General features: G+C 40.6%; 1 protein-coding gene and 1 long non-coding RNA gene across 6 annotated transcripts in view; one reads left to right on the forward strand and one right to left on the reverse strand.

Annotated features, from left to right (window-relative positions):
- Positions 1–15,289, reverse strand: part of LOC135112859 (uncharacterized) — a 37,543-nt gene that overhangs the window by 12,454 nt on the left and 9,800 nt on the right. For 4 of the 5 annotated variants that reach the window (XR_010274584.1, XR_010274580.1, XR_010274583.1 and 1 more), the window contains exon 3: positions 9,649–9,766. This is a non-coding gene — a long non-coding RNA (uncharacterized LOC135112859). Of the gene's footprint in view, positions 1–7,541; positions 7,581–9,648; positions 9,767–15,289 lie in introns of all 5 variants that reach the window. The other variant, XR_010274581.1, reaches the window with a different exon arrangement.
- LOC135112856 (gastric triacylglycerol lipase-like) overlaps positions 1–15,289 on the forward strand; it is a 35,489-nt gene that overhangs the window by 5,699 nt on the left and 14,501 nt on the right. Inside the window, exon 2 of the mRNA XM_064027758.1 lies at positions 10,431–10,821. Coding sequence (XP_063883828.1) covers positions 10,636–10,821 — 186 coding nt within the window. The 5' untranslated portion in view covers positions 10,431–10,635. The remainder of the gene's footprint in view (positions 1–10,430; positions 10,822–15,289) is intronic.

Here is a 15,289-nt window from a genome sequence, read left to right on the forward strand (position 1 = left end):
CCACCGTCGCTGCGCATCTTGAGGTGGGCAAAAGCGCTCCTCGTGGCTTTTCCCTGCCGATCGTTTGAGAATTTCGGCTCGGTGTTCTGAGACGCGCTGACTTAATTTGTGACTGTTTAAAAAGGATACAGAAATGGTTGGTCTGGTTCTCATTTTGTTTTCTTTTTTATTTGATAATGCTTAAGATTGTTTTCAAAGGTTATGGAGATGATCGTCTTTTTCTTGTAGCGTTTTTTTTTTTTTTCGTTTGATGATGCTAAGAACTGTTTTCGAAGGTTATAGAGATGATTAGCCTGGTTTTCATGCGGGTTTTCCGTTTGACGATGCTTAGGACTATTTTCAAAGATTTATAGAGATGATTAGTCTGCTTATCATAGCGTTTTCCTGTCTGATGATGCTTACGACTCTCCAAAGCGTTATGATGATCAGTCTAGATCTCATCATGTGTGTGTGTGTGTGTGTTTTATGACACTTGGGACTGTTTTCAAAGGTTAGAGATAACTGGCCTGGTTCTTGTGGCTTTTTTTTTTTCTGTTTGATGCAGAATCCTTTTCCTGTTGCTGTTGTCTTTCTTTGCCAGCAATCAGAACACTGTATATGATTGTATACATGAGAAAAGATGAGAGGGAATGAGGTTAATATTGCCTTTAGGCTATAAAATTACTAAAGAGACTGTAGAACGAAAAATAGTTGAAAAATAAGAAAAAAAAATAGTGGTTAAACTACTATCATATAGAATCACAACTGTATTTTGTAAACTCAGATACATTCTACAAAAAGTCTTTTCAGAGTAGTAGAGGTTAGACGTCCCTGAAGTTTGTGCATATTGTCTCATCGTAACAGAGCCGTAGACGAGACTGCGGCCGCTCAGGTGAAAGAGTATACGAGGCACACTTCTCTTGATAGCACTGCAAATGACATGCGGGAAACGGGCAAGAGAGAGAGAGAGAGAGAGAGAGAGAGAGAGAGAGAGGAGAGAGAGAGAGAGAGAGAGAGAGAGAGAGAGAGAGAGAGAGAGAGAGAGAGAGAGAGAGAGAGAGAGAGAGAGAGAGAGAGAGAGAGAGAGAGAGAGAGAGAGAGAGAGAGAGAGAGAGAGAGAGAGAGAGAGAGAGAGAGAGAATGGGAAAAAGACTTAGAAAGAAATCACGACTTCGTACAAAAGCGGCCTTGTTTAGTGATGGATGAAATATGGAATCGCAAAAAAATAGAAAAAAAATATCCACGGTTGGAGAGAGAGAGAGAGAGAGAGAGGAGAGAGAGAGAGAGAGAGAGAGAGAGAGAGAGAGAGAGAGAGAGAGAGAGAGAGAGAGAGAGAGAGAGAGAGAGAGAGAATTACAAAAAGAAGAAAGTCATACACATCCATAAAATTCTTAACCTTACACCACAGAACGAGTAGAACCAAAACCTTACCTAGCGAACCCCACACACCAAACCATACCCAACCACCCAATAGTGACCCCGACCCACCTCACCCTAAAAGCGCCTCGAAAACAAGAGCAGGAACTAACATACCGGACATCACTTAAGGCGCCTGCTGGTGGCATCTTGAACCATATCCTGAAACACTTCCGCGCCGCACCTCCACTACTTTCAAAACGCTCTAGTTAAAGTTTCACGGCTTTTTAAGGATGTTTTTTATGATCCTCGTGACGAATTGATAAGATTTACACATTATTAACAGGAGGAACACTATTGAAAATCCGGCTAATTGTCTCTGTGGCCTTCGAAAATAGTCGTGGTGAGAGAGAGGGAGTAAACGTTTCTTACTGGCATCTTAACATCTCAAGTGGGGTGAAGGAGTGGGTGGCGTGACGAGCCTATCACGCTATGGGACGGGACAGGAGGCGCCCCTCAGGCCACTCAATGCACCACCACGACCCGGACCTTCCCAGCGCACCTTGATGTTGACACTAGCGCGTTGAGGGAGCGGGGGACGCCGGGGAGCGCGAGGCGGGGCACTGACAGGCTGACGAAATGAAGCGTAAACTCTTCCATTGTCGATTCGAAACGCTTCAACTGTCGTGGCCTGCATTCAGAAACGCTTTTCTCTCCCACCTCGACTATTTTCAAAGGTTGCAGAGATGACTAGCCGGGTTATCAAGAGTGTTTGTGCTGTTAATAATGTAGAAATCTTGATAATCTACCAGTAAAACCGTGAAAACATCCTTAAAAAACCGTGTCACTTCAACTAGAGCCTTTTGGAACACTAGGCCGGGTGCGACATTGAAGTGTTTCTGAATGCAGGGCATGATGTGTGTGGGCATTATCTTATTCGGCTTGTGTCCTGCTTTATTTATTTATTCAGCTATTTTTCTATTTATTTTTTTATATTTTTTTTCTGCATGCTTTAACCGACTTTTTTTTTTTCATATTTTACTCTTTGTTTTATTTAACATCTTTAACTAGATCTTTTGGAGAACGGCAATTAAACGATCAGTCACTCAGTCTCTCTCTCTCTTTAAATGCTCGTATAATCGTCTTGAACTTAATTCCTAATTAGACTTAGCAGAGAGAGAGAGAGAGAGAGAGAGAGAGAGAGAGAGAGAGAGAGAGAGAGAGAGAGAGAGAGAGAGAGAAACTGATACAAGAATGAAAAACAAAAATCGTTTGGAGCTGAAAAAAATTAGTAAAATATGTAAGATGTCAAGAACAAAGCAACTTCAATAAACTGAGACGTGTGTTACAGTGACCTCGCTTTGTAATGATGTCTTTGTCCGAGAGAGAGAGAGAGAGAGAGAGAGGAGAGAGAGAGAGAGAGAGAGAGAGGAGAGAGAGAGAGAGAGAGAGAGAGAGAGAGAGAGAGAGAGAGAGAGAGAGAGAGAGAGAGAGAGAGAGAGAGAGTGCTTTAAAAGAAAACACAACACTTGTCGGAGAAATTTAGAAACAAAGGCGCACACAAGGAAGGAAGAAATCAGCAACTTTATTTCTTTATCTGCTGGTTGAGATTGTTATGACGCTCACATTTTTTTCCCCTAGCCTTACTATCACTCGTCTCTTTTTTATGTAACTGGCGGCATATGACCCTGATCATGTGACGCATTAACCCTACTACTACTACTACTACTACAGCTGTCCTTTGTTGATATTCGGAGTACCAAAGAAAAATAAGTTTGCACGGACATACGTTCAGGAAAGTGAGAAAATGTATACATTTTTTTTTTTTTTAGTAAGCTGCTGAAATATTTGAAATTAGTATGAAAGTGTAAAAAAGCAAGAGTTGATAATGAGAAAGTGATCGTGGAAAGAGTTAAATTATTAGTCAGTCTATCTATCAAATCAATCTATTTCTTTATCTATCTATATTAATCAATCTAAAGTGTAAGAAGAAATTGAGAAAATTATCGAGGAAAAAAAGTCAGTCACTTTCTATCTATGTCTGTCTATATCCATCTAATCTACTTAAATGCAACACGACACATTATCACAACAAATTCAAAACAAAACACCAAACAAAAACAAACAAACCACTCATACATATTCCATTCATTAAGCAAAGTCATCTAGGAAGAGGGGAGAGTTAAGGGGACGGGAGGGAGACGACAGTGGCTTGGGCGGTGATGGAATGTTCCCTTGGTGGACTCTGGCCCGCCCCTCAGCCCCTTAGCCGTGTCCTGCCCGGCGCGCGATAGGGGGAGCCAAACAGCCCTCCCCGGCGCTAACCTCAACACTCACGGCAAGGACAATTGCTGGTGATCCCGTGACCCTCTCCACCCATTCAGTCTTCTCCCACCGCTCTTCGTGTTGTGTAATGTTGTGTAATGGTCCTTAGGCCGCTCATGTAACGGTGTTTTTTTTTTTTTTTTTTTGGTCTTGTTTTGTTGTTTTCTGATATGTGAAGGAGTGTTCTGATTTTTCTTTTTTTTTCTTTTTATTTGGGGTGTGTGTGGTCTTGTTTTGTTCTCTAATAACTGGAGGCGTATTTTCTATGATTTTTCTTTTGTTATTTTTGTCAGTTTCCGATAAGTGGAGGCATGTTATATATATATATATATATATATATATATATATATATATATATATATATATATATATATATATATATATATATATATATATATATATATATATATATATATATATATATATATATATATATATATATATATATATATATATATATATATATATATATATATATATATATATATATATATTATATTTTTTTTTACGATATATGAAAATATTTTCCATTTATTTTATTATTCCTTTGTTGTTTTATGCATTATTCAGTTTACTTTGTACTACGTTTTTCTTATCTGTTTATTTTTTTATGTATTCATTAATTTATTTAACTATTTATTTTCTATTATAATTACTTACTTTCACTAATTATTTATTTAATCATTTATCATTAATATTGCGTGTGTGTTTGTGTGTGTGTGTGTGTGTTGTAAGCAGTTTGTTGCGACTCGGACCCTAAGACCACAAGACCTTAATGGAAACTGCAAGAAGCCATCAAGCCTACACGTGACAATCCCTTAAAAAAAAAAAAAAAGAAAAAAAAATGCCTATATATACCCACCTATTATCCCTAGCCACAAATTTGTCCACTGCTCCCTCTCTCTTATGACTTAGCACTAACAACCTCATACTGCACAACCTGACTTCTGCTTCAGCCAGCTCTAATTTCTTCATTAATTTCTTTATTTTATTCTGTTATCGTTTGAGCAACATTCAATCCATCTTGAACATGAGTGTTGTTTTGTTGTTTGTCGTACTTTGCTTCCTCTTAATCTTTCTTCCGTTATCTCTGTCATCGATAAGTTTAGTATCTATTCATATACCTCTTCACGGTTTATAAGCACACAAGCATACAGGGAGGAGCAAAAAAAACATACAGGGATAAATAGGAATCGTACAGGGGAGAGCAGAACAGCATATAGAAATGAGAAAAACCACGCAAGGCCAAACACAAGATATACAGGGGAAAACGATGTAACATGCAGAGATAAAACAAAAACATACAGGGTTGAACACACAAGCATAAAGAGATGAACACACAAGCACATAAAAAAAAAAAAAGACTGACGTAACGTGCAATACTGACGTCTACAAACCAAGTAAAATATTTAAAGAAAAAAGGGAAGTGCTCTGAAGGAATAGATTAATTAACTTGAGATCTCAAAGGAGCATTTAATGTTTATCGTACTTACTCTATCAGTTCCTTTCACGAGTAGGTAACGGGTGATACTGACCTTAGCGAGCCTAGCACGAGAGATGAGCAACCTAGAGCCTACGGGGCACACGTGGAGCAAGACAGGGAGGCAGTGGCGCAATCTCCAAGGAAAAACTCGGGAAAATAAATGCAGTGTGGGTTTATTTATCTTTTAACATCACGTCACGTCGCGTTTAAAAGATGCTGAGTTGTATCTGGGAGTAACACAGAGAAAAATGCAGTTTGACTTTTCTTTATCTTTTATCTGTGTTCTTTCTCTCTCTTTCTCGTGTCTCGTCTTAGAGAATGTTATATACTGATTTTCTTTTCCCTTTTTTTTTTTTTTATCCTATGTTTTTGTTCTGACTTTATTCATTTATTTATTTACTTTTTTATGGGATTGGTTTAATACTTGAACTGGATGTTTTATGAGTGGGAAATAAGATACTTAGTTACATGCTAGTTTGTTAGTAGTGGTAGTAGTAGTAGTAGTAGTAGTAGTAGTAGTAGTAGTAATAGTAAGAACATAAGAACATAAGAAATAAGGGAAGCTGCAAGAAGCGACCAGGCTTACACGTGGCAGTCCCTGTATGAAACACTCCTACCTATTTCCATCTGTTATCCCCCTCCATAAACTTGTCTAATCTTCTCTTAAAGCTCTCTAGTGTCCTGGCACTAACTACATGATTACTGAGTCCGTTCCACTCATCTACCACTCTATTTGAGAACCAATTTTTTCCTATCTCCTTCCTAAACCTAAATTTTTCAAGCTTGAACCCGTTATTTCTTGTTCTACCTTGGTTGCTGATCCTAAGAATTTTGCTTACATCTCCCTTGTTATAACCCCTATACCACTTAAAGACTTCTATCAGGTCCCCTCTTAACCTACGTCTCTCTAGAGAATGTAAATTTAACCGCTTCAACCTCGCTTCGTAAGGAATACTCCTCATCCCCTGAATCCTTTTAGTCATTCTCCTCTGTACTGATTCTAATAGACCTATATCTTTCCTGTAATGTGGGGACCAGAACTGCACAGCGTAGTCTAGATGAGGTCTGACCAGCGCCAAGTATAACTTTAATATTACTTCCGGCCTTCTACTTTTAACACTCCTAAAAATGAATCCTAGTACCCTATTTGCCTTGTTTCTGGCTTCTATGCATTGTTTCCCTAGACGGAGTTCAGAGCTAACTATAACTCCTAAATCTTTCTCGTACCCTGTACCTACCAGAGTTTGGGTGTTTAATGTGTACCTATTGTGTGGGTTTCCTCTACCTACGCTAAGCACTTTGCATTTATTGATATTAAATTGCATTTGCCATCTATCCGTCCATTCATTCATTCTATCTAAGTCTGTCTGCAAGGCGATGGCATCCGCTTCTGACCTAATTAATCTACCTATCTTTGTGTCATCCGCAAATTTACTAACATCGCTACTAATTCCACTATCCAAGTCATTGATATATATTAGAAATAATAATGGCCCTAATACTGATCCCTGTGGCACCCCACTAATGACATGACCCCACTCGGATTTCGAGCCGTTTATTAGCACTCTCTGTCGCCTGTTACCAAGCCATGACCCTATCCAACCTAACACCTTCCCATCTATCCCGTGCGCCCTAACCTTTCTCAGGAGCCTTTGATGGGGCACCTTGTCGAATGCTTTACTAAAGTCCAGATATAAGATATCATAACTATCACCATTATCTACTGCCTCGTACACCTTACTGTAAAAACTTAACAAGTTTGTCAGGCAAGACTTCCCCTTCGTGAAGCCATGCTGTGACTGATTTATCAAGTTATGTTTGTCTAAATGTTCCCTAATGTTCCTCGCTATTATAGTAGTAGTAAGATGCAAATGATAAGAACTTCTAGCCTTGAGAGGATGGGAAAAGAGGGGAATCTAAGCTGTTGGGAAAGGGGAAAGAGGATACGGCCCGTGAAAAAAAAAGAAAGAGGGGAATTCTGAGACACGAAAGGAGGGGAAAAGAAGAGAACTTTACGAGTACATCTATGAGCACAGGGGGAAAGAGGGAATCCTGAACCATAAAGAGGGGATGAGGAACTTTAAAGCCATGAGGAGAGGGGAATGAAGGGAAATTTAAGCCGTGGGGAAGAGAGCAATGGGGAAAACTAAACGAAGAGAGGGGAGAAGAAGGGGATTGAGGCAGAGTAACAGGCACCGCGTAATGTGAGTGAGGGGAAAGCCAGATTTGGGGGTAATTTTGCGCTGAATGACTCGTAAAGGGTGTTTTAGTATTTCTGGACACAAAGGGAGGGAACAACACGGGAATTTTGAAACGTAACAGATACTGCGTTATGTAAGTAAGAGGGAAAAAACAAGATCTGGGGGAATTTTGCGCGGAAGATGACTCGTGTACAGACCTTGGAGAAGTGCCTCGGGTGACCTCGGGGAAGCCAGGACTGAGATGACCTCAAGGAACGTGTTGAAGTTAAGAAAAATGTTGAATATAAATACAAAAGGAAGAAAAATGTTCAATATAAATACAAAATTGAATGCTTGAAAAGAGAATGAGTGAATTTATTTACTATTAACTATTGGCCAAGGTCATTCTGGAGAGAGAGAGAGAGAGAGAGAGAGAGAGAGAGAGAGAGAGAGAGAGAGAGAGAGAGAGAGAGAGAGAGAGAGAGAGAGAAAGAGAGAGAGAGAAAGAGTGGGTGAGTTAAGCAGACAAGTGACAAATATGAGTAACAGTAGTTCCGGTAACGCTGCAATCACACACACACACACACACACACACACACACACACACACACACACACACACACACACACACACACACACACACACACACACACACACACACACACAACAATTTATAACAGACAAAACACATGACATCTTGAAAAGCAAAAAAAGAAAAAAGTAGTCCAAACCAAACCCAGCCACTCCTACTTGCCCCCAAGAAATAAATAAATAAATAAAAAATAAAATAATAAGCCCAACTACCCACCAAAAAAGAACAAGAAAAAAACAGTAAAAAAAAAAAATATAGCCACTCACTCTCCAGACTGAAATAAAAATAAATAAATAGATAAAAAAAAAAACACACACACAAGAAGAAAAACCATAATATTCGTGTCTCCAGATAATGTTTTTACCGCCTATCCAATCCTTTAAGAATTGTTCAACACTCGAGGTCTCCATTGCAGCCTCGGATCTGTCACGGACTCTGACGGGGAGCGTGACTGACTGGCTGATAGAGGAAGAGGGTGAAACGTGATTCATCAGAGAGATAACAGAGTGAAACTGACGTGTGTGTGTGTGTGTGTGTGTGTGTGTGTGTGTGTGTGTGTAACAGGGGCTAAAGACCGAGTTATTGTACTTGTTGATTAAGATTGTTATATATTTATTCATTGTTTTAATTTTCGTAATACGAGTATAAACTATTATCAATATCTACCTATCTATTTGTTTGTCCGTCTGTCTATCTATCTTTCTATTTTGTATATAAACTACAGGTAATTTCTCTATATATTTATCTGTATTTTTGTAACATAGATATAAACTATAATTAGTATCTACCTACATTTGTTTGTCCGTCTCTTCATCTATCTATCTATTTATTTATCTATCTATCAATTCACGTATCTATATCCTTGAGAGAAGAGACGAGCTAGCAGTGATCGCGGTGGCAGACAGGTGTGACACAACATTGTAACGGTGAAGAAGTAACGTTAATGATAAGATGGGAGATGTGATACCGATAAGAGAGGGAATTTTATCAAGAATGAGAGTGAAATATGTAACGCTGGCGGTGATGCGGAGGGTGGACAGGAGTGACGCTGAGTGGCGGAGTGGTTAGCTCGCTGCTGTGTGTACATTATTTGAGCCTAGTTCGTGTCGGTCTTGTCTGTATGTTAACATGAACGACAGCAATGAAGGACAGTAAACAGTTGGTCTTGTCTGTATGTTAACATGAACGACAGCAATGAAGGACAGCAAACAGTTGGTCTTGTCTGTATGTTAACATGAACGACAGCAATGAAGGACAGTATAGTATCAACAAAGAACAACAAAGAACAGTAACAACAAATAAAAGCATCAACAAACAAGAATATCATAAAGAAACAAGAAAATAGAAATGGAAAAAGAAAAAAAAAGGATAAAAAAGAACAGCAACAAATATAAAAGAACAAGAAGAAAATTAAGAACAAGAATAACCAACAAGAAAGATAACAACAACAACAACAACAACTTACAAAATAACAACGGACAAGAACGCGAACAACTAAAAATAAAAAAAAATAATAACAATGAAGAAAATACTAAGAACAACAACAACAATAACAACAACAAACAAGAACAAACAAACACAAACAAACAAGATGGTGATGGTAAGCACTCTTCCTACATTAAAACCACCACAGCACACTAATAATACAAACATATGTGCACACCATCACCACACACACACACACACACACACACTACACACGAACAAAACCACAGTACGAGTACATAACTCACATCACGGGCTTCACACGCCTCCCTCACTCACATCCAAACACTGTGTAGCAGGAAGACAGTGCTAGGATCTACAGGTGAATAGTCTTCTCCTGGGCCTGAAATGGTCGTCACATCCTTCCTGAAAGTACATGGGAGTAGTTAGATACATGAACTACTAAATGACAAGTACTAAAAGCGTCTTCGTGACAGTACACAAGAACATAAGAAAATATAGGAAGCTGCAAGAAACCATCATGCCTACACGTGACAACTCTTGTATGAAGCGTATCTTTCTATTTCATTCCCATCCATAAATTTGTGTAGTCTTTTCAAGCTTACTATTGGCTCGACGCTAACAGCCTGATTAGTGCGTCTGTTTCATTTGCCTACCACTCGATTAATACACCGATCTATCTACCGAAGTGTGAGAAGTAGCATGTTGGTGGTGGTGGCCGCGGTGGTGGTAGTGATGATGGTGGTGGCTGTGGTCATCGGCCTGTTGAGAGATAAGAGGTCGGTCCGCGATATACTCACAAATTACCGGATGAGTCACCTGAGAAAAAGATGCCTAGTAGGTGGAAATTACGGGTCATTGACGCTCCCCATCGCCTCTTGCACCACCAGCCCTCCGCCCCCCCCCCCGCCCCCGCCCTGTCCCCGGCACCTGAGGAAGGCCCAGTGGCTGGCGTCCCCGAGCTTTGGACTTCCTTCAGGCGGCGGGGTCAGGGCAGTAACAGTAAGGTCGGCACAGCCATTCTGAAACTTACCTCTGATGCTTGCATTTTTTTTTTTCTTTCTTCCAGGTGACAAGATAAGGTGAAGATACGAGATTGCCTGCACGCAGCCGACGATTGAAGCTAAAGGTTGAGAGGCGACAGGGACGCGGGAGGCGGGGAGTGGCATTACTTTGGCAGACGAGAGCCACATCAGCAGCGGCACAATACAACGCGGGGCACTACCATTGCGTGAGGCACTGCACGTAGCGGCGAAGAGCAGCACACACACAACATGGTGCGGAGAGGAGCTGGGATGGCGGTGGCGATGCTGGTGGTGATGCTGGCGGCTGTGTCACGACGACCCGCGGCGGCAGCCACGGTAGCCAGGAGGTCACGGGAGCCCAGACAAGTGTCCATGGGCAATATTCTAAGCCTTCTGATGCGGAATACTGATGCCAGCGCACCACAGCTCGACACGGTAAGTACTGACCTCCAATCCTTCACAAATCCTCACTGTGCCCTGGCCACCTTAACACAGCGGCTCTCAAACTTTGGACCATATTCTGAGACGCTTCTGCGCAGCACGACTTTCAAAAGAGTCAAGCTGAAGATACACGGGTTTTTAACGGTCTTTATACGGTTCTAGAGGCAGATTAACAAAATTTCTACATTATTTACAGGAAGAACACTTGAGAACCCGGCTAATCAACTTTGGGGCCTTTTAAAATAGTCGTGATGAGAAAGCAGAGCGTTTCATAATACTGGTCTTTGTTGTTTGGTGGCGCCCTAACGGTACACCTTGGACTTTGACGGCGCACCAACCCTGCAGTCAGTGTGTGCAGGCCTACTAAAGGGCACAAAATTAAGAACAAGTGCCTATCTCGGAAAATTAAGCGGCGCACTTCGGTGATAGCCCGTTTTCAGAAAAGCTTTGCTCTCTCACCACGACTATTTTCAAAGGCCACAGAGATGATAAGCCAAGTTCTCAAGAACGTTTCTTCTGTTAATAGTGTAGAAATCTTATTAATATATGTCATTAGAACCATAAAAACTCTTAGAAATCTATGAAACATCAACTAGAGCCTTTTGAATTGCGGCGCAGAAGCGTTTCATAGTACAGTTTGTGAATCACTGCCCTGACAGCCTTGTAGTGACCACAGCATGCATTTAGACACTGGACTCTCACATGAACTATTTCTAAGGTCCACTGAGGAAATATGTCGAGTTCTCATTGGTGTTTTGCTGCTGAGAATGAAGAATAATTTTTAAACTATCAGTACAATCAAGGAAACACTCTTGGAAACACTAATACTAGGGGTGTTGAAAGTGGCGGAGTAAGACGTCGGAGTGTGTGAAGATGGTCCTTCTGTGTTGTAAGGCGACGATCATTCTGCCTCTGGAGTGAAGTCTGTCTTGTGAGGCTCCGAAGCAATGAAGTGCTTGATTCACGCTTAATTGTTTTCTAAGTACTGATATTTATTCATCTCTTTATGTATTTACATTTCTACATTTGTACTTCACCCATTTATTCATCCTCTGATTAATGTCATCCTACTGTTGCGGCGGATAAAATCAATAATTTAACTAATCAATCATATATAATCATATACTTAACTATTTGTCTATATGATCCATCTGTCCACCGCTCTATTTATCATAACATCTGGATTTCGGATACTTATCTATTCATCTATACCTATCTGCCTGTATCCGTAATCTATTTATCCATCACAGTATTCATCACAACAGCAACAACAACAACAAAGCGAAAGCTGTCTCCTGAACAGCTATAGGGGAAGTGATCTCACCAGCACCAATATTTTCTCTTTCCCTTACATGCTGCAGATTCACGGATACTGAGCCCCGATAGGCACTGACTTGCAATCATACATTAAGGCATTTTTCAGCCACGACAGTTTCTCGGTACCGTTGAAAGCTTAACCAAATTTTTAGTCTTTTCGTTATCTATATTTTTAACAGGCTGTACTGAAAAGTATAGGGGTTTTCAGAGGTACTGATACTTTGACTGGAATCCTACACCCTTGAGACCGCGACCAATCATCTGTGTGGTGAATGAAAACAGTTCCGGAACCTTAGACGCTTCTGTGCTGCATCCCGATTACTATCAAATGGCTCTAAATGAAATTGCATGTTTTTTTAATTTATTTATTATTATTATTATATATATATATATATATATTTTATGGTTTTAGTGGCAGATTAACAAGATTTCTACATTATTAATGCGAAAATCACTCTTGAGAATCCGGCTAATCCCTGGACCCTTTGAAAATCATCGTGGTGTGAGAGCGAAGCATTTCAGAGTACGAAAAGCGAAGCAACTGAAAACGAACAAAAACCTGACATGAACTCGATACTCTTAACCAGCGCCGTACGTTGCAACTTCATAACTTGATCAATTACCACATTTTCTCCAGTTCAGTTAAAATAAATGACGCCTGAGTAACATTCTGATTGAAGTGTAATATTAGTGTGTGTTGCAGCATCAAAACTCAGTCAATTACCGCATTTTCTGTAGCTAAAACTCAGTGAAATTACCCCCCCCCCCACACATCACATTCCAAGGCGGTGCTCGAGGCATATCACATGAAAGCGCCACACTGAACTTTGCTCCCGCCTCTCTCTAATCGATATTGCAAGATGTGATAACTGCTAGACTGTTTACAACGCACCCGGAGGAGTAGCGATGAAGAAAGCGGCCTAGCGGTAAAGTGCTAAGTTATCAGTCGAAACCACTGCCACCTGCCTCAAGATTGTTATTACCTCTTTTTTTATATTTTTTATCCTCGTCGTCGGTGTTTTCGAGTAAATCGCGTCCTTTTCTTTCTCAAAAAGCTGTAAATCTGTGTTTCCTTGTTAAGTGCGATTGACAAGATTAGATAAGCGCCCTTCTTGAGTGATACACTGTGAAAGAGAGAGAGAGAGAGAGAGAGAGAGAGAGAGAGAGAGAGAGAGAGAGAGAGAGAGAGAGAGAGAGAGAGAGAGAGAAAGAGATTATAAAGGCTATCACTCTGTCCACTTCATCATTACTGGAATTGAGAGAGAGAGAGAGAGAGAGAGAGAGAGAGAGAGAGAGAGAGAGAGAGAGAGTTCACGAGCAAGTCTTACACACACACACACACACACATAGACACAGTGAAAACACGTCCCGCAGCATCCCAATCGGTGTCTGCTTTCACAAGTCTCCCGCCCCTCGACTGAACAGGAGCGAGCGGTTGTGGCTGTGACGGAAACCAAAGCGCCAGGAACTAGGAAAGAAAAAAATAAATAAATAAATAAAATAAATAAATAAATAAAAAATAATAACATATACAAATAGATAAGCGAATGAAAAAATAATGAATATACTACTACTACTACTACTACTACTAATAATAATAATAATAATAATAACCTACTTAGTAATGACAGTGAAGAAGGTGAGCGCGGATTTTCATTCATTCTAATTTTTTTTTTTTTTTTTTATCATATTTACGAATTTACCTCTTTTACTATTTTTCTTTCTTGCTTATATTCTTCTTTCCTTGTTCTTGTTCTTCTTACGTTTATTCTTTTCTTGTTTTTCCTATTGTCATTGCTGTTCCTGCTCTTGTGGTGTTGTTGTTGTGTCTTTTTCTTCTTCCAATCATCATCATCATCATCATCATCATCAGAGCACCTTCATATGAGCCTCAAGTAGAATTCTCTCTCTCTCTCTCTCTCTCTCTCTCTCTCTCTCTCTCTCTCTCTCTCTCTCTCTCTCTCTCTGGCTTTTTTTTTTTTTTTTGCTTTCCTCGACTTTCAGACTTCATAGATAAGCTCACGAGAAAGCGGAAGACATCACACTTTCATGAGGAGGAGGAGGAGGAGGAGGAGGAGGAGAGTTTACGCGTCACTCCATAAACTAATGGGAATGCTGGAAAGTGAGTCATGGTCGCGAAAACAACCAGGTCATAGTGCTAAACGAATCCTTGGGGCTTGTGTGGATGAAGGGAGTAACAGTGTTGGCGCCTTCTTTGCACAGAGATATGAACAGAGATTCGAGATTTGTGGTCTATGTTATCGTATCTGGAATCTGTCTGCTCTTCATACAACCCATTCCGTCACTTTATCGTGTAAGGGAACTGCGTGGATGCTCAGCCAACACTTCAGATTATGACGCTTTCACCTATTGCAAACTCAACTTGTCTGGCTACCTTTGCACGTGACTCGGCAATGCAAACTCACATTGTCTAGCTACTTCAGCACGTGACTCGACAATGCAAACTCAACATGTCTGGCTACCTCTGCACGTGACTTGACAATGCAAACTCAGCTTGTCTGGCTACCTCTGCACGTGACTTGACAATACAAACTCAGCTTGTCTGGCTACCTCTGCACGTGACTTGACAATGCAAACTCAACATGTCTGGCTACCTCTGCACGTGACTTGACAATGCAAACTCAGCTTGTCTGGCTACCTCTGCACGTGACTTGACAATGCAAACTCAGCTTGTCTGGCTACCTCTGCACGTGACTTGACAATGCAAACTCAACATGTCTGGCTACCTCTGCACGTGACTTGACAATGCAAACTCAGCTTGTCTGGCTACCTATGCACGTGACTTGACAATGCAAACTCAGCTTGTCTGGCTACCTCTGCACGTGACTTGACAATGCAAACCCACATTGTCTGGCTACCTTTGCACGTAACTCGGCAATGCAAACTCAACTTGTCTGGCTACCTATGCACGTATTTCGGCAATGCAAACTCAACTTGTCTGGTTACCTTTACACGTATTTCGGCAATGCAAACTCAACTTGTCTGGCTTCTTATGCACGTATCTCAGCAATGCAAACTCAACTTGTCAGGCTACCTTTGCACGTATCTCGGCAATGCAAACTAGACTTTTCTAGCTACACACATTCATTCCTATTGTTATATCTCACCCCCGCTGCTCGTCACC

Source organism: Scylla paramamosain, chromosome 24 (assembly GCF_035594125.1).
Source record: "Scylla paramamosain isolate STU-SP2022 chromosome 24, ASM3559412v1, whole genome shotgun sequence".
In the NCBI taxonomy this organism is placed as follows: domain Eukaryota; kingdom Metazoa; phylum Arthropoda; class Malacostraca; order Decapoda; family Portunidae; genus Scylla; species Scylla paramamosain.